This window comes from Oncorhynchus mykiss, chromosome 4 (assembly GCF_057628025.1).
Source record: "Oncorhynchus mykiss isolate SJ-2025 chromosome 4, ASM5762802v1, whole genome shotgun sequence".
Lineage (NCBI taxonomy): Eukaryota > Metazoa > Chordata > Actinopteri > Salmoniformes > Salmonidae > Oncorhynchus > Oncorhynchus mykiss.
This window is the reverse complement of record NC_143025.1, coordinates 83,566,592-83,585,506: the sequence shown is the minus strand read 5'-3', so window position 1 is coordinate 83,585,506 and position 18,915 is coordinate 83,566,592. Positions and strand designations below refer to the sequence as shown.

The 18,915-nt window shown below is 44.7% G+C and overlaps 3 protein-coding genes across 4 annotated transcripts in view; 2 read left to right on the top strand and 1 right to left on the bottom strand.

Annotated features, from left to right (window-relative positions):
* Nucleotides 1–7,591: 7,591 nt before the first annotated feature.
* LOC110522539 (26S proteasome regulatory subunit 10B) lies at nucleotides 7,592–12,158 on the top strand. Its single transcript, XM_021600991.3, has 14 exons — nucleotides 7,592–8,221; nucleotides 8,638–8,717; nucleotides 8,831–8,870; nucleotides 8,981–9,033; nucleotides 9,151–9,218; nucleotides 9,379–9,493; nucleotides 9,603–9,690; nucleotides 9,987–10,048; nucleotides 10,142–10,265; nucleotides 10,494–10,555; nucleotides 10,872–10,992; nucleotides 11,314–11,394; nucleotides 11,497–11,568; nucleotides 11,683–12,158. Exons 1-14 carry the CDS (start codon nucleotides 8,137–8,139, stop codon nucleotides 11,799–11,801), a joined length of 1,170 nt encoding a protein of 389 aa, XP_021456666.1. The 5' UTR covers nucleotides 7,592–8,136; the 3' UTR covers nucleotides 11,802–12,158.
* Nucleotides 12,159–12,263: 105 nt separating this feature from the next.
* On the bottom strand, nucleotides 12,264–16,389 carry LOC110522540 (cell growth regulator with RING finger domain protein 1). The gene is made up of 6 exons (XM_021600992.3): nucleotides 16,056–16,389; nucleotides 15,231–15,370; nucleotides 14,084–14,264; nucleotides 13,621–13,768; nucleotides 13,273–13,380; nucleotides 12,264–12,962 (listed from the first exon to the last, which is right to left on the bottom strand). The coding sequence occupies exons 1-6, from the start codon at nucleotides 16,295–16,297 to the stop codon at nucleotides 12,618–12,620; spliced, it is 1,164 nt and encodes a 387-aa protein (XP_021456667.3). The 5' UTR covers nucleotides 16,298–16,389; the 3' UTR covers nucleotides 12,264–12,617.
* The window catches only part of LOC110521086 (phospholipase DDHD1), a 17,599-nt gene continuing 14,965 nt past the window's right edge, over nucleotides 16,282–18,915 (top strand). The window contains exons 1-2 of one of the 2 annotated variants that reach the window (XM_036976144.2): nucleotides 16,282–17,442; nucleotides 17,640–17,843. In XM_036976144.2, coding sequence (XP_036832039.1) covers nucleotides 16,650–17,442; nucleotides 17,640–17,843 — 997 coding nt within the window. In that variant the 5' untranslated portion in view covers nucleotides 16,282–16,649. The remainder of the gene's footprint in view (nucleotides 17,443–17,639; nucleotides 17,844–18,915) is intronic. The other variant, XM_036976145.2, reaches the window with a different exon arrangement.

The following is an 18,915-nucleotide window of genomic DNA, read 5'->3' as shown; positions in this document are numbered from 1 at the left end:
TGACGTCACACTGTGACTTTTCTTATACCCTTCAACAAACATCCAGTCATTTCTGTGAATACAGGAAATGCAGATGGACTTCCAGCTGTGTCCTGTCTTGTCAGGATGATGACACTGGGTGTCTTCTATTCTCAGGCTAGTTAGTGACAGGAATAAGACATAGTGCATGATGATAGCAAGGCCTGAGTGGTCTTGCGTAAGGCGTCCTTCTGAAATAATCCATTAAGTTAAGTGTTTACATGTTAGAATGATTCAAACAGGCCTGCTTTTGGCTCCCTACCCTATTACACACATGGACAAAAAAAAGAGATGCTATGAAAGTGAAACAAAGTGATGGTGAAAAAAAGATTAAAAGGCTGAATGAATAGACAAAAGATATATTTTATGACCGTCTTTTGTCATTGTTTGAACTTTTCCTGTGTTTATGGGCGCAAGCGTTGGTGGTAGGGTTATATAAGATACACACAGCTGTTCTATAGCTTTGCTTACTCACTTTAGCCGCCTCCGCTGACTTCTATGCTCACAAAGAACACATGAGAAGTGCTTCAATCAAACTGATAGTCTAAACCACCAACTCACAATCAGCCTGCACCCACACCCTCTCACCCACACCCTCACACACTTCTCTTTTCAGGAAGTTCAAGGATTCATCATGCTATGAAAAACCTCTGCTTGCTCACAACAAAATTATGTGCTCTGTCAAATATGGTAAGATTATATCCAGACTAGAAGAGTGTTGTCAAATATTTGTATTATTCATCTGTGACTCTTCATGGGAAAGTCACACAAGCCAAACATTACCAGATTCATACTGAGTTAGTATAATGTGTTTTTGTGATTTGAAAGAAGGGCAAAATATTATATTTCCTAATGAAACTTATTTTGGGTTCGAGCGGCATCCTTTGGAGCAGTGGTTTGCAACCTTTTGGGTTACTGTACCATCAACTGAATTTTGCTCTGCCCAGTGTCCCCCTGATGTACCCCTCATGTGCACTTCACCAGTAAGCCTATTGTCTCATGAGTCTTCTCATGTACCCCCTGTGGATAGGCCAAGTACCCCTGGTTGGTAAACACTGCTTTCGAGCATCCTTTGGTCCTCATAATAATGAGAAGAATGAGGAGACACAGCACCATGAGGCAAAGTTGACAAATTGCACAATGGCACAGAAACTAAACACATCCTCTCTGAAGTTTACAATTCCCGAGAAAGGGCTTGTGAGTCTTAATGATGGCAGGGGAACCAGGATTGACCCAGTAACTGGAAATGAATCTGCTCTGGATCTCAAATTCAATGGAAGGCAGATGTAGTTGGGAGGTTTTGGAGCAATCTACAGGAAGAACAAAAACCCACAAATTCTGACAAACTCCAAGCATTGATTATGCAAGAATGGGCTGGCATCAGTCAGGATGTGGCCCAGAAGTTAATTGACAGCATGCCAGGGCAGATTACAAAGGTCTTGAAAAAGAAGGGTCAACACTGCAAATATTGACTCTTTGCATCAACTTCATGTAATTGTCAATGAAAGCCTTTGACACCTGATTCAGTATAAACAAGCACAAGCAGTAGTAAGGAGGATCATTAGGACAGCTAAGAGGGAGTATTGGCACTGGTTCTGTGGAAACATAGGCAGGACCACTCCTGTGGGAGAGGTATGGGGGATGATTAAAAGGATGAGTGGGGTCAGAAGAGATTGGGATCTCCCTGTGCTGAAAAGTAGGGGGATTGTTGCAGTGAGAGATGTGGAGAAGGCAGAGATGTCAGCCCAGGTATTTGTGAAGGTGCACAGCTATAATAATCTGACAGAAGAGGTGCAGCATGGGGGAGAGAGAGGGTCAGAGGAGAACATCCAGGGTTGCTGGATCAGAAAGAGATGGTGGGGGAGAGAGAGGGTCAGAGGAGAACATCTGGGGTTGCTGGATCAGAAAGAGATGGTGGGGGAGAGAGAGGGTCAGAGGAGAACATCTGGGGATCCTGGATCAGAAAGAGATGGTGGGGGATACATTGAATTGGCCCTTTTACATTGGCTGAGATGAAGAGTGCATTAGCTAAAGCTGGGGTAACATCTCTTGGGAAGGATGAGATGTGTTACATTATGATTGTTCATCTCAGTGACACAGCAATGGGGAAAATATTGGGCCTTTATAATAAGGTGAGGCAGAAAGGGAAACTGCCTGGAAGTTGAAGCAGGCGGTAGTTGTGCCAATACAGAAACCAGGGAAAGACCCTACTAGTCCTTCAAGCTATAGGGTGATAGCGTTGACATCTCACGTATGTAAACTTATGGAAATAATGATAATGGAAAGGCTGACTTACTTTCTGGAGAGTAGAGGACTAATGTCACCAGATTAAAGTGGGTTTAGGAAAGATGGTTCCTGTACTGTGCCTTGAGTCAGTCAAACGGAAGGCACAGGCAGATGAGGAGATGGTGGTAGCCGTTTTCTTTGATGTAGAGATGGCTTATGATATGATGTGGAACGAAGGCCTACTTATCAAGCTGGATAACATGGGGGTTGGAGGAAGGGTTTTTAACTGGATAAAGGATTTTATTTTTGGGCCATCAGTACAAGTGAGGGTGGGGAGCTCTATGTTAGAAAGCTATGAGGTGGGCCTCCCGGGTGGCGCAGTGGTTAAGGGCGCTGTACTGCAGCGCCAGCTGTGCCATCAGAGTCCCTGGGTTCGCGCTCAGGCTCTGTCGTAACTGGCCGCGACCGGGAGGTCCGTGGGGCGACGCACAATTGGCCTAGCGTCGTCCGGGTTAGGGAGGGATTGGTCGGTAGGGATCTCCTTGCCTCATCGAGCACCAGCGACTCCTGTGGCGGGCCGGGCGCAGTGCGCGCTAGCCAAGGTTGCCAGGTGCACGGTGTAGCCTCCGACACATTGGTGCGGCTGGCTTCCGGGTTGGAGGCGCGCTGTGTTAAGAAGCAGTATGGCTGGTTGGGTTGTGTATCGGAGGACGCATGACATTCAGCCTTCGTCTCTCCCGAGCCCGTACGGGAGTTGCAGCAATGAGACAAGATAGTAGCTACTACAACAATTGGATACCACGAAATTGGGGAGAAAAGGGGGTAAAATTCAAAAAAAAAAGAAAAAAAAGCTATGAGGTGGATAATGGCATCAATTGGCCCCCTGGGAAGTGTCATTAGTCCTTTGCTGTTCTCCATTATGATTGACGATGTATTCTCTCAGGTGAGACCTGATATTGGGAGGTCATTGTTTGCGGATTATGGAGTGCTGTGGGAGAAATATTGCCTATACAGCCAGAAGAGTTCAAGAAGCGATTAGGGAAGTAGAGCAGTGGTCCCTCAGGTGGGGCTTCCAGTTTGCGGTTGAGAAAAGACAGACTGTATTTTTTTCTAGAAGGAAGGTTGGGGAGGAAATATACCTGAAGCGGTATGGAAGGAATCTGGAGAGGGTGGGAGGGGTTTAGGTTCCTGGGGGTCTTGTTTGACACTTGAATGGGTAAGGAAGGAAAATATTGGATGTAATGCTTTGCTTGTCAGGAATGGAGAGGTGTTAAAAATGTCATATATAGCGCTGTTAATGTCATCAATGGATTATGGAAGTATAGCATATGGATCATAAAGCTAGATGTTATCCAGTCCCAAGCCTTAAGAATATGTTGTGGAGCACTCAGGACCTCCCGGTGGCAGCGATGCAGGTAGTGTTGGGAGAGATGCCGGTTAAGTTAAGAAGACAACAGCTAGCCATGACATATTGGGTAAATCTTAAAAGACATAAGGTCACACATCTGAAAAAAAGGTGCTCCTAGAGTGTTGGGAACATGGACAAAATCTGAATACAAGCTTTGGGTGAATAGGCAAATTGCATGGCGAGAGAGATGGGGTTGTTTGGGAGGGAGTTTAGTCCCTCTGTGCTTCTTCCTGCTGTAACCTTGGTTTTTCCCTCAACCACTGATAGATCTTTGGTTGCTTGAGAGGGTAAGGGATGTTGAGGAAGGAGTAGATTCAGTTGTAAGTGAACATTTAAGAACACAATACTATGCTTTTTTTTAAGGATCTATATCTCTCTCGTCATTACTCAATGCCTAGGTTTACCTCCAATGAACTCACATCCTAACATACATTATGCCTCGAATCTATTCTCTCGCCCAGAAACCTGCTCCTTTTACTCTCTGCTCTGAACGCACTAGACGACCAGTCCTGATAGCCGTTAGCAGTGCCCTTATCCTACTCCTCCTCTGTTCCTCTGGTGATGTAGAGGTTAATCCAGGCCCTGCAGTGCCTAGCTCCACTCCTAGTCCCCAGGTGCTCTCATTTATTGACTTCTGTAACCGTTAAAGCCTTGATTTCATGCATGTTAACATTAGAAGCCTCCTCCCTAAGTATGTTTTATGCACTGCTTTAGCACACTCTGCCAACCCTGATGTCCTAGCCGTGTCTGAATCCTGGCTTAGGAAGACCACCAAAAACCCTGAAATTTCCATCCATAACTAAAACATTTTCCGACAAGATAGAACTGCCAAAGGGGGCGGTGTTGCAATCTACTGCAGAGATAGCCTGCAGAGTTCTGTCTTACTATCCAGGTCTGTACCCAAACAATTAGAGCTTCTACTTTTAAAATCCACCTTTCCAGAAACAAGTCTCTCACTGTTGCCGCTTGCAATAAACTGCCCCCAGCTGTGCCCTGGACACCATAGGTGAATTGATTGCCCCCCATCTATCTTCAGAGGTCGTGCTGCTAGGTAACCTAAACTGTGACATGCTTAACACCCCGGCCATCCTACAATCTAAGCTTGATACCCTCAATCTCACACAAATTATCAATGAACACACCAGGTACAACCCCAAATCCGTAAACACGGACACCCTCATAGATATCATCCTAACCAACTTGCCCTCCAAATACACCTCCTCTGTTTTCAACCAAGATCTCAGCGGTCACTGCCTCATTGCCTGCATCCGTAATGGGTCTGCAGTCAAACGACCACCCCTCATCACTGTCAAATGCTCCCTAAAGCACTTCAGCAAGCAGGCCTTTCTAATCGACCTGGAAGGATAGTGACCTTATCCCGTCAGAAGAGGATGCCTGGTTATTCTTTAAAAGTGCCTTCCTCATCATCTTAAATAAGCATGCCTTGTTCAAAAAATGTAGAACCAGGATCAGATATTGCCCTTGGTTCTCTCCAGACCCGACTGTCCTTGAACAGCACAAAAACATCCTGTGGCGTTCTGCATTAGCATCAAACAGCCCCTGTGATATGCAACTTTTCAGGGAAGTTAGAAACCAATATACTCAGGCAGTTAGGAAAGCTAAGGCTAGCTTTTTCAAGCAGAAATTTGCATCCTCTAGCACAAACTCAAAAACATTCTGGGACACTGTAAAGTCCATGGAGAAGAAGAGCACCTCCTCCCAGCTTCCCACTCCACTGAGGCTAGGAAACACTGTCACCACCGATAAATCGACGTCTGGCCATGCTTTCCACCTGGCTACCCCTACCCCGATCAACAGCCCTCCACCCCCCACAGCAACTCGCCCAAGCCTCCCCAAATCCAGATAGCTGTTGTTCTGAAAGATCTGCAAAATCTGGACCCCTACAAATCAGCCGGGCTAGACAATCTGGACCCTCTCTTTCTAAAATTATCTGCCAAAATTGTTGCAACTTCTATTACTAGCCTGTTCAACCTCTCTTTCGTATCGCATGAGATTCCCAAAGATTGGAAAGCTGCCGCAGTCATCCCCCTCTTCAAAGGGGGAGACACTCTAGACCCAAACTGCTGCAGACCTATATCTATTCTACCCTGCCTTTCTAAGTTCTTTGAAAGCCAAGTTAACAAATTACCGACCATTTCAAATCCCACCGTACCTTCTCTGCTATGCAATCTGGTTTCAGAGCTGGTCATGGGTGCACCTCAGCCACGCTCAAGATACTAAACAATATCATAACCGCCATCTATAAGAGACATTACTGTGCAGCTGTATTCATCGACCTGGCTAAGGCTTTCGACTCTGTCAATCACCACATTCTTATTGGCCGACTCAAAAGCCTTGGTTTCTCAAATGATTGCCTCGCCTGGTTCACCAACTACTTCTCTGATAGAGTTCAGTGTGTCAAATCGGAGGGCCTGTTGTCCGGACCTCTGGCAGCCTCTATGGGAGTGCCACAGGGTTCAATTCTCGGGCCGACCCTCTTCTCCGTATACATCAATGATGTCGCTCTTGTTGCTGGTGATTCTTTGATCCACCTCTACGCAGACGACACCATTCTGTATACCTCTGGCCCTTCTTTGGACACTGTGTCAACTAACCTCTAGACGAGCTTCAATGTCATACAACTCTCAATCCACTAAATGCATGCTCTTCAACCGATCGCTGCCCGCACCTGCCCTTCCACCCAGCATCACAACTCTGAACGGTTCTGACTTAGAATATGTGGACAACTACAAATACCTAGGTGTCTGGTTAGACAGTAAACTCTCCGTCCAGACTCACATTAAACATCTCCAATCCAAAATTAAATCTAGAATCTGCTTCCTATTTCACAACAAAGCATCCTTCACTCATGCTGGAAAACATACCCTCGTAAAACTGACAATCCTACTGATCCTCGATTTCGGCGATGTCATTTACAAAATAGTCTCCAACACTCTACTCAACAAATTTTGTCACTAAATCCCCATATACTACCCACCACTGCGACCTGTATGCTGTTGTTGGCTGGCCCTCGCATCATATTCGAATCCAAACCCACTGGCTCCAGGTCATCTACAAGTCTCTGCTAGGTAAAGCCCCGCCTTATCTCAGCTCACTAGTCACCATAGCAGCACCCACCCATAGCACGCGTTCCAGCAGGTATATCTCACTGGTCACCCCCAAAGCCAATTCTTACTTTGGCCGCCTTTCCTTCCAGTTCTCTGCTGCCGATGACTGGAACGTTCTGCAAAAATCACTAAAGCTGGAGACTCTTACCTCCCTCACTTGCACCAGCTGTCAGAGTAGCTCACAGATCACTGCACCTGTACATAGCCCATCTGTAAATAGCCCATCCAATCTACCTCATCCCCATACTGTATTTATTTATTTATCTTGCTCCTTTGCACCCCAGTATCTCTACTTGCACATTCATCTTCTGCACATTCTACCATTCCAGTGTCTAATTGCTATATTGTAATTACTTCACCATCATGGCCTATTTATTGCCTTTACCTCCCTTATCCTACCTCATTTGCACATGCTGTGAATAGACTTTTCTACTGTATTATTGATTGTATGTTTGTTTATTCCATGTGTAACTCTGTGATGTTGTATATGTCAATCTGCTTTACTTTATCTTGGCCAGGTCGCAGTTGCAAATGAGAACTTGTTCTCAACTAACCTAGCTGGTTAAATAAATGTGAAATAAATAAATAAAAATAATAATGAAAAGGATCCCTAAATAGAGAGGACATGAGCAGCTTTTAGTGTTCCTGAGTTTAAGGTGGCAGTGACAAAAAGAGCAACGTATAATTTATCTGTTTACACAATGGAGTTGTTGGCCATACTATTGGCTGCAGTGTGTGTGGAGGAGGTGAGGCCAGACAGGGTAGTCATCTGCTCTGACTTATGTGCTGCACTGATTCATTTGTACAGCTTACATTCATTTGTGTCACAGAGCAGACAGGATCTATTGTATGAGGTTTTGCAGTGCTTGTACAGGGTGAAACAGATGGGGATATTTGTGATGTTCCTCTGGGTACCAGCTCATGTGGGAGTAGAGGGGAATGAGGAAGTGGATATTATTGCCAAGCAGGCTCTTAAACATCCTAATGTTGAGACTGAATTGTCCATCAGTAAAACAGAAGCCAAGGAATTAATAATAACAGTGGTTAAAAATAAGTGGCAAGAGTTGTGGAACAGGGAGAGTAAGGGAAGAAAACTGTATAAAATCCAGGAAAAGGTGGGGGCAGGGAGGTCCTCAGGTTGAGAGAGAAGGCCAAGAAAGTGTCATCACAAGGCTGAGACTGGGACACAGAAGGCCAGTCTCTGGTTCACACTCCAGTCCAGTTGGAGGCGGTAATGCACCATAAAGTTGGTTGCCAACCGCCATAGAAAATCCACAGAAGTAGAAGAAGAAGAAGAAGTAGAAGAAGAAGAAGAAGAAGAAGTAGTTAACAATTCCCATAATTCATAGAGGCAAAATGGCTGACACCAGAGAAAAGGGACTTCAAGATTACAGAAAAAGATTACTTGAACATAAAGAGATTGATGGACGTTTAAAAGAGTGTAAGTGATATATTTGCTTGCCTTTGTCAATATTTCAGAGTAATACTCATAAAAGGGGTTATCGAACTAAAATAACCAACATGACCAGTTAGCTAATCGGTTGTTGGCTAACTCGCATTGTCATGCAGTAGAGTCGGTCATAGAAATGAATGGTCTTGACAACCGGCTAACGCGTTAGCAAAATGCTAGCTACCAAAACAGCTGCAGTTAACTGTGCTTAGCAAGCTATTTAACCAGCTATTTGCCAAGACCGCTAGAAAACAATAGTAGTTAGAATTTATCTTGAACATTAAAACAATAACAAAGGATCAGCTAACGTTAACTAACTAGTTAGCACAGCCCTACCTTCTAGCTAAAGTTAACTAGCTTGCTAACGTTACATAGCTTGATTTCATACTTGTATCCTGTGTTTTCAGTGAGGGAACAGCTCAAGGAACAAACAAAACAATATGAAAAATCTGAAAATGACCTGAAGGCCTTACAAAGTGTTGGTCAGGTAAAATTGTGAATTCACACACCATGATTTATTGATGGGCAATAGTGTACTAAAATTGTCTCCGTATCATAAAGAACGGATTTTAACTGCAACTTCTTGTCATACTTATGCAGATTGTCGGTGAAGTGCTCAAACAGCTGACAGAGGAGAAATGTAAGTTGTAACATTGCAATCGTCCCACGACTCATTATATACCTAGGTCATATACGTCTGACCCTTCGGCATTACATATTATGTCATGTTCATCCTCTTCCTGTCTTCAGTCATTGTCAAGGCAACCAATGGCCCTCGCTATGTTGTTGGCTGCCGCAGACAAGTAAGTCTTGAGCCATGACGTACCCTTGTATCATCAGCATTTATTTACTTTCAGTGAGTGTCAGTATCACCTCTCCATGATTGTAATGGAGCTCATCTATCTGTCATTTTCACACAGCTGGATAAATCGCAGCTCAAACCAGGCACAAGAGTGGCCCTGGACATGACCACCCTCACCATTATGAGGTAGGCACTGTACACGCACGCATGCTCAAAACCACAACACACACACAGCGTGTGAGCAACTGTCAATTCAGTCTACTGAAACAAAATGTTCCAAGTAAAAGGTATGTCAGCCTTAAATGTTGCTGGTGATGGCAGTTAACATGTCCCTTCCCCACCTCAGATATCTGCCCAGAGAGGTGGACCCCTTGGTGTACAACATGTCCCATGAAGACCCAGGCAGCATCTCTTACTCAGAGATCGGGGGCTTGGCCGAGCAGATCCGTGAACTGAGAGAGGTACTTCTACTACATCCTACAGTATACTTATGATATTCTTAGAAAATGGGGGTACGTGTTTTTCCTGAGCCAGTCAGGTTTTCTATATGACCTTCCCCCTGTGTTCCAGGTGATTGAGCTGCCCCTGACCAACCCTGAGCTATTCCTGAGGGTGGGGATTATCCCTCCAAAGGGCTGCCTGCTCTACGGACCTCCAGGTAAGTCGCTATCTAGCAGGATTTCACTCTAGACCGAGGCTGAATCTCAAGTGTTTCCTTGATTTCTCATGTCTTTGATTCCTTCACCTACCTCTCAAAACACATTGGATGAGAAGATCTAAGGTCCCGCCCCTCGCACCTTCTCCTCCAATGTGTTTTGAGAAGGAGGTCAAGGAATAAAGGGTGCGGTGAATCACGGAAAGACTTTTGAGATTCACCCTGAATAATGCAAATAAGTTACGTCACTGAGGTCCTGAGGGTTTATTCATAGATTTTCTTTGTGCACTTTTGATTAGGCACCGGAAAGACTCTTCTGGCCAGAGCGGTGGCCAGTCAGATGGACTGTAACTTCCTCAAGGTGACTTGTAGGCTACACTTTAACTCCACTGGCCTTTCTGACTCTTCACCATTCTTTGAAAAATTTGGCTGACACTGTGTCCCCCTGTGGCAGGTTGTGTCCAGCTCCATTGTGGATAAGTACATTGGAGAGAGCGCCAGGCTCATCAGGGAGATGTTCAACTATGCCAGGGACCACCAGCCCTGCATCATCTTTATGGATGAGATAGACGCCATCGGTGAGCATCCTGAGCTATAGCCTGGCCCCAGATCAGTTTGCACTGTATAGCCAACTGCTATGGTCATTGTCAACCAAGTTGGCTATACAGCACAAACAATTCTGGGACCAGGCTAAGCATTCTGAACCCTGATGCCATATCTATTCCTTCTCTCTTTGCTCAGCATTGTGTGCAGTGTCTGGGAACTGGGAATGTGTTGTAAGTTAAATACTTGTTTTTCTCTCCAAGGTGGCCGAAGGTTCTCAGAGGGCACGTCAGCTGACAGAGAGATCCAGAGGACTCTGATGGAGGTAAAATGAGCGACCATAACACTTAGATATGTTACATAGAATTGATATTGTTCAACAAACGTTGCTTTCTATGAGAATGATGGTTCAATAAAACATTTATTTGGTGAAAGACCTGGTTCTGTGGCTTGGTCCGTACAGTATATATTGTGGGGATGTTGAAGATAAGACAACTCGATGACGTGTAGCTTGCAGTAAGCTTGACTGGCATTTCAATAAGCGAAGGGTATTACTGTAAGGTGTTTAACATTATTAGGATCCATGGCAGATAATCCTCGCTGAATTGGATTTTCACCGTCTTATCTCTGTGTGCACCCAGCTGCTGAACCAAATGGACGGCTTTGACACCCTGCACAGAGTCAAGATGATCATGGCCACCAACCGGCCTGACACCCTGGACCCCGCGCTGCTGCGTCCCGGCAGACTGGACCGAAAGATCCGTAGGTTCTTCCTCATCTCTCTGTCCATCATCATTACCCAGTGTGCTTCATACTTACTCATCATATTATAATATATGCCGTTAAGTAGACTTAGTCATGCTTCATACATTTTTCACATGGGTGCCGCTGGGACGCAAACCCACAATCCTGACGTTGCATGGGCCATGCTGAACCAACTGAGCCATACAGTACCGTATCCCCTTTGGGACATAGGGTCACAATGATCTCCCTCCACTTCCTTCTTTTTACAACCAGGTAGGAACACATGTGTAAATCTCTATGGTATGAAAAGTGACATGGTTATTTCTACTGTTCCAACAGATGTTGAGCTGCCCAATGAACAGGCCCGTTTGGACATCCTGAAGATCCACTCTGGCCCCATCACCAAACACGGAGAGATAGGTGTGTTGATTTGAACACAGTTGGGACATATTAGGTTTAAGTCATGTTTTAGACTTCTGGTACGGTTTCCTTTTAACAAATGTTGGCTTTTTTTCTTCTCAGATTACGAAGCGATCGTGAAGCTTTCGGATGGCTTCAACGGAGCCGATTTGAGAAATGTCTGCACTGAAGCAGGTAGCTGTCATGACTAACTCGTACATTATCAGTTTAGCTTGACAAAAACAGTGATTTTTCTTGAATCCAACCGCATTTTGATCTGCCTAAGTCGGGTCTCTTTTGGTCTACCAGGTATGTTTGCGATCCGTACCGATCACGAGTACGTCACTCAAGAGGATTTCATGAAGGCGGTTCGCAAGGTGGCCGATTCGAAGAAGCTTGAATCCAAGCTGGACTACAAGCCCATATAAATTCCTATATCTTTATTTCTATATGTGAACGTGGGGAGGTTTGCTGTTGGGGTGTTCTCACCAGTAAAACCATTTTTTTTGCCAAGTTGTATGATGCAGAAAAGTTTCTTGGGGGGGAAAAGTGGATTAGGGATCTGTTATCAGATAACCATTTCTATAGAGTTGCCAAGAAGTGACCTCAGAACAGCTACAGATATGGGACCAGCATACATTGTCTCTACCCTCTCGTAGTGTTACATTTCTGCCCAGTATTTAGGATTATATTAACGAGCCAATAAATACTGTTGCCATTGAAGCGGCTGTATCTGTAAAAGCATACAAAAGGTGTATGCCATATTAAAAACTTTATCATACTGATCACTGTTATGCTGTTTTTTACCTCGATAAAGCTGTGATGTGTCGGGTTTGGCTTCTTTGCCAATTTCCAAAAAATGTCCGATCAATGCTCAGGAGAAGAAGAAAAACAACTTAATGTATGGTATATTGATAATAAATAAAATACATCTATACATTACATAAAAACAAATAGTAGGTTCTCCATATCTACTTACATTGTTTACAAACCGATTAAGGAATAGTTTACAACACAACTATCAACGTGATAAAATGTATATGCTCACAGCCCTACAACAGTTTGAAATGTCCAATAGATGACTTTGGCGTAAAACCATATCACATCCATTCTATGATAGACACTGATTCCCATGAAACGGTACTATTATATCTGTATTGGACCAGTACCTATAGTGATAATGATCATGCACATCCTGGCCACCATACAGCTACTCTAATGACATTGACCTGCTGCATCACAGTTCATTCTTCCTCATCTTCCTCCCCCATAGGGGAATTGTGGAACAGGGCAAACGACTCCAATACGAAAGCTCTGCATATGGGGCAGTGTTGGAAGTGATGGACACAGCCGTCACACACACAGGCGTGCCTGCAGGGTAGCAGAACACGGTTAACAGGTGCATTCTGACACACAACACAGTCTTTGGCTTTTCCCTCCTGTGACCACTCCTCTTCATCTTCCATTCCTGGTGTCTTCTCTTCCTCCTTTCCATGTTCTCTTTCCTGTCGTTCTGGTGGTATCTCTGTGCTAGGGGCGGGGTCAGTCGCCCCTGACAACCCCATGCTCTCAGCTGACATAAAGAGTGACTGGAGGAGGAAACAGACAACAGTTACCATGGCATTTATGAGAACGTCAACTGCCAGCATCAGACTTGCTCTTAACAGCCAAAAATTTATTTCAATATCTACAATAGCATACCACTAAGAAGAAAGCAATGTATTGGCCTACATTCTAAGTGGAAAGCTAGTATGGATAATGGAACACAATGAAATATCAGAAGAAGGTAATGACAGGCTACTGTATTCTCACTGAGCCCTTGCCCACTTCATAGAAACATATATTCCTGTTTCAATGGGACTGGATGAATAAATGATGAATAAAGAAACAAAGCTATACCTTTAACTCATACATGTTCCCTTGTGCCGTGAGGAGGTATTGAAACAGGATCCGTGCCGACAGGCTGTATTTGTCATCTGGAACATGGACTACGGTGACACTGGCGGCCTGAACCAGAGAGAGGGATAATGAGTGTCACATCTAGGACAACACCCACACAGAGAAGATACCGTTAAACTTACTGAGCACACCTTCTACCGGGGTGTTTATTGTATTCATATTTCCTTCATTATGTTCCCCTAACCCTACCACCCCTCTCCGAATTGGAGTAAACTAATGGACAACAACATTTAGGCTTCTACTTCCAGCTTACCCATGTTCAAGTGTTACCATGACAGTCATACTCACAATGTTGTATGTGTCCCTGGCTTCAGGCTCAGCCAGGGTGAGGAGAGCCACCAGGGGATAACGTTCCCGTGGCAAATGACCAAAATCAGTGATCCTCAGTTCAGCTGGCATCTCGCTGTAGTGCTCCTCTCTGTTCTCTCCACTGATACTGAGGCTTTGGTTAAGGGGTGAAATACGTGATGAAACTGAACTGAAAGACATGAATTTGCCTTGCATGTATTCCATCCATCCTCAATCTTAGTGTAACATCTACATATCACAATGATTAAATATCATGATATATCATAATACATCAATGAAACTTGCGATATATCATAAAGGATAAACATAACATGAGAAAATAATATCTTCTAGAACCTGAATATCAAATCGGACCATCACATGTAGAAAACGTACTAATAATACTAAACTAAGGAAGCAACAATGACACAGATTATCACATTATAGCCCCTGGGAAGGATACTGGAAACTTTGGCAGTGGTGGTACTGGAAGTGCAGGGCTTCCTGGAACTGTTGTGGTGTGCTGAGCCTGCTGGGGCCATGTTGGTGGGTCTGTAGCGCCCCCTGGAGGGCATGGACACCACAACCCCAGTAACAGCTCAGAACACAGGGCTCCAGGCAGCATGGACGCAGGGACACACCCTCTGAAAGGAGGAAAATAATGAATGATTCATTGTTGATTGAATGATTAAGTCCCGATGGGATGTGGTATATGGCCAATATACCACGGCTAAGGGATGTTCTTAAGACTGACGCAACACTGAGTGTCTGGATACAGCCCGTAGCCATGGTATATTGGTCATATACCACAAACCCCGAGGTGCCTTATTGCTATTATAAACTGGTTACCAACAAAATTAGATCAGTAAAAGTATATGTTTTGTCATACCTGTGATATACGGACTGTTATACCACAACTGTCAGCCAATCAGCATTCAGGGTTCAAACCACCCAGTTTATAATTTAGCAATAAGGCCTGAGGGGGTGTGGTAAGGGATGTTCTTAAGTGCGATGCAATGCCATTATAAATTAGGTGGTTCGAGCCCTGAATGCTGATTGGCTGACAGACGTGGTCTATCAGACCGTATACCAAAGTATTACAAAACATTTATTTTTTCTTCTCTAATTACGTTGGTAACCAGTTTATAATAGCAATAAGGCTCCTCTGGGGTTTGTGGTATATGACCAATATACCAAGGCTAAGGGCTGTGTCCTAGCACTCCCTGTTGCGTTGTGCCTAAGAACAGCCCTTAGCCGTGGTATATTGACCATATATCACAAAACCCTGAGGTGCCTTATTGCTATTATGAACTTGTTACAACCAGAAATAGTACAGTACACAAGTATTTTTGTTTCATCCAATCAGCATCCAGGACCCAAACTACCCAGTTTAAAATATGCAATAAAATCTACATTTATATATAATTGATGGTGGCACACCTATAACATAGTATGGGGCATGGACCTAATATAACACTATACTATATGGGCCCGATTCCCCCGAATGTACATTGAAATAGCTTTTTGGACCTGGAGGGTTCATCTGGGTCCAGGAATCTGGCCCGATGTGTTGTGTGTTGCATTATAACTGTCCTTGTATGCTCTCTTACCAGTCACAGAGGCCACCCCAGAGGTCCCCATCTCCAGGGCAAAGGGGTTGGTCACCTGAACCATCCTCTTCTCTGGGACAGGCAAGACTGACTCAGTCTCATCAGAGCTACGAAGAATCACTGGGACATCGAAACCAAACCTATGGGGGGACGAGGTGGAACAGCACAGAAGATTTGAATGGAGATATTCCATTATGTTGTGTGTATAAGAGATCAGACGAGATTTTCGAAGTAGTACATAACAACTTGACAAATTGATATTGCACGCACACCATTTTTTTTAAATAAAAGTTTATATCATCTCATTTCTGGGGATGATATATAATAATAAAAAAACGCTCTCTAATAGCCAACCTCATGAAAAGTATGACAATTTGTGTAGAACATTATACATTTATTTTAAAATTCTGCCAACCACTTTAATGTTGTAATAAATAAAGGTGACAACAGTGCAGAAAAGTGAACATTACAGTTCACTTCAGAGGCAATGTCACCATGTTCCAGTTTCCGGAGTCCCATGTTTATCCAACGCCACAATGTTTCATTTTCTCGCGTGCCGAACATTGCGTCACTGTATTTTTGTCACGTGAGATGTCAATGTAGCAATAATGGTGTGCTGTCAAACGATCAACGCCTTTTGCCATCTTTATTACAGCGAAAGAGAGGAGGAATTTGACTTTACTGAACAGAATATAAACATGACTGACTTATAAATGTCGGCACAGATACGACAGATAGCTAGCAACGTTATATGTAGGCTAAAATAAGCCCTTCATTTAATAACCATATCCTAATGTTGTTGTCAAGGCAATTTGATAAACCTACCAGCCGAGGACCATGGCGGCGGTAACAACGAAACATAAGGATATGACACTAATGTAAAATAAAGGAGAATATTCATACAACATAACTAGAAACACTGCTGCCATTTTTAATCTGGCTAACGATAAATAAACCGATTTATGATCAAACCCGTGGATAAAAAATACATTCGTATCCTCCATAGCAGGCACTTCCGTCACTACGGTGTCCTGTGCACATACCCTCATGCGCATTATTTCGCGCATTTGGGAGGAGCACTTAGCCTACCATCTGTAGTAAGCAAACCGCAGATAGGAGGGCGAATACAATAGGTGAACGGATAGCCTCCCCAGAGTCCCACTTTGTTCCTGCCAGTAGATCTATCTTTCAATCATTTCAAAAAGTCTCAATTTCGGTAGCCCATTTCTGGGAGAGTGGATGAACCGGCGCACAGATGGTGGCATTTGTGGTAATAAGCAAGGAGAAGGTTTTGAAACCGTTAGTCCTGGACCTATCTATGACAAACCATTAGGTAAGCAAAAGGCACAGAAATAAGGTTGAGGACGTAGGCTAGACTATATTGTTTATTTGGACAATAGGCTGTTTTTTTGTCAAGTCATGAGCAATTTTAAGGACATAAAGTCGACCTCCTGTCAACTGAGCTCGGATAATAATTCCGTGAGCAACAATGACTGGGATATGGCCAATGATGTGTTTGTGACCTGCTACGAGGACCCGATGGGAGAGAATATACATGGGGAGATGGACTCGGTCCAGTCCGGCTTGGAAATACACCTGCCTCCGCTGCTGCTAGGCGATCACCGTTTATCTCAGGACAGCATGCTATTGGGCCTAGTGGAGGAAGCTTACTCGGGCTATCATCCTCTCCCCGACTCGGGGACAGACTATTTGGATATCACAAACGACCTGAACTACACCGAAAGTGATGGGAATGTGACTACAAAGAAACGTAACCGCTCCACCAGTTCCAGGCACCGCGGGGAGGTCGTCACCGAGCTGGGACCAGAGGAAGTGCGATGGTTCTACAAAGAGGACAAGAGAACATGGAAGCCATTTGTTGGACACGACTCTTTGAAAATTGAAGTAATTTACCGCAAATTATGTGAACTAAATCCCTGCAAGGTCAAATGTCGGAGTCCCACCACCGAACAAGAGGAAGCCAGTGATTCGGCCACGGGTTCCGAACCCCAACTGGAAGATGTGGCACACGGGGGAGCTGTTCAAGCAGAGACGGCGACAGGGGACGCAGAGGTTGGAGGGGACAGAGAATGGGAGAAAGATGAACTCGACCTGGATTCCATAAGTGTAAACGTTGAGGCTGTTTGCGTCAGAGGTGGTCTCTACGAAGTGGACGTCAAAGACAAAGAATGTTACCCCGTCTACTGGAACCGTGAGTAGCCCATTCTTATCACTATAGACGATACTTCTCTCCCTCACTGTTTGTCATGTTAATCCTGATTATATCACAAGGCTGCCATTACAGTCCCAAACCTGTCAGAGCACAGATTGAGCAACTGATACTGCCCATTCAATAGAGTTGCACTGACATCACCATAACCACAGTGTAATCCCTCTGTATGTCCACAGAGCAGGACCGTATTGCCGTGATGAGGGGTCAGTGGTTTGTCGACGGCACGTGGCTTCCCCTTGAGGAAGACGAGAGTGACCTCATCGAGCTGGAGCACCTTGCTCGTTTCAGGGGGCACCAGACGAGGGAGACCTACGAGGCCACCATTGAAGTGGTGACCACCACAGTGGACAACAAGGATGGTAAAGTGGATGGACTCAATGGCAAGTGGGACATGGGCATGCCGCCGTGTGGGGCGTCGGTTGTGACCGTGTCGATGAAGGGTGTATGTGAAGGATATGAATGAACACACACCCCACTGGTTCTGCACCCAAAAACAAACACTTTGAATAAAGAAAGAACAAAACATAGCTAGAACATTGCACATGGCTACGCAAAATATATTCTGCTCCCAAGTGCTTTCATTGTCCCTGTACCTGACGACAGACAACACTGGCTACTGTTCAGCACTACAGTAAGTGAGTCACTCTACTGTGTGTAGGCTGTCTTTCTGTACTGTCAAACCATTTAGGCCAGCGTCACAAAGAAAGCTCTGGTCAGCTGACCTCGTTTTAGCCCAGCTCCGTCGAAACCAGGTGGACATTCAGAGGTTCACCTGAACGTGAATACAAACTGTCATAGTAAAAATGGAAGGAAAAATGGCAGATTAACGACGTTCATTAGGATACGCCGTAGGAACATGGCAGATTGACGACGTTCATTAGGATACGCCGTAGGAACATGGCAGATTGACGACGTTCATTAGGATACGCCGTAGGACATGGCAGATTGACGACGTTCATTAGGATACGCCGTAGGAACATGGCAGATTGACGACGTTCATTAGGATACGCCGTAGGAACATGGCAGATTGACGACGTTCATTAGGATACGCCGTAGGAACATGGCAGATTGACGACGTTCATTAGGATACGCCGTAGGAACATGGCAGATTGACGACGTTCATTAGGATACGCCGTAGGAACATGGCAGATTGACGACGTTCATTAGGATACGCCGTAGGAACATGGCAGATTGACGACGTTCATTAGGATACGCCGTAGGAACATGGCAGATTGACAACGTTCATTAGGATACGCCGTAGGAACATGGCAGATTGACAACGTTCATTAGGATACGCCGTAGGAACATGGCAGATTGACGACGTTCATTAGGATACGCCGTAGGAACATGGCAGATTGACGACGTTCATTAGGATACGCCGTAGGAACATGGCAGATTGACAACGTTCATTAGGATACGCCGTAGGAACATGGCAGATTGACAACGTTCATT

What these genes read in the sequence shown, in the direction of transcription:
- LOC110522539 (XM_021600991.3), top strand. Translation starts at nt 8,137, where the DNA reads ATGGCTGACACCAGAGAAAAGGGACTTCAAGATTACAGAAAAAGATTA. An exon ending in CCTGCTCTACGGACCTCCAG is followed by an intron (nt 9,691 to 9,986) that starts GTAAGTCGCTAT and finishes ACTTTTGATTAG; the next exon opens with GCACCGGAAAGACTCTTCTG. An exon ending in AAATGTCTGCACTGAAGCAG is followed by an intron (nt 11,569 to 11,682) that starts GTAGCTGTCATG and finishes TTGGTCTACCAG; the next exon opens with GTATGTTTGCGATCCGTACC.
- LOC110522540 (XM_021600992.3), bottom strand. Translation starts at nt 16,297, where the DNA reads ATGCGCGAAATAATGCGCATGAGGGTATGTGCACAGGACACCGTAGTG. An exon ending in TGGGGTGGCCTCTGTGACTG is followed by an intron (nt 14,265 to 15,230) that starts GTAAGAGAGCAT and finishes TCCTCCTTTCAG; the next exon opens with AGGGTGTGTCCCTGCGTCCA. An exon ending in GGAACATGTATGAGTTAAAG is followed by an intron (nt 12,963 to 13,272) that starts GTATAGCTTTGT and finishes TTCCTCCTCCAG; the next exon opens with TCACTCTTTATGTCAGCTGA.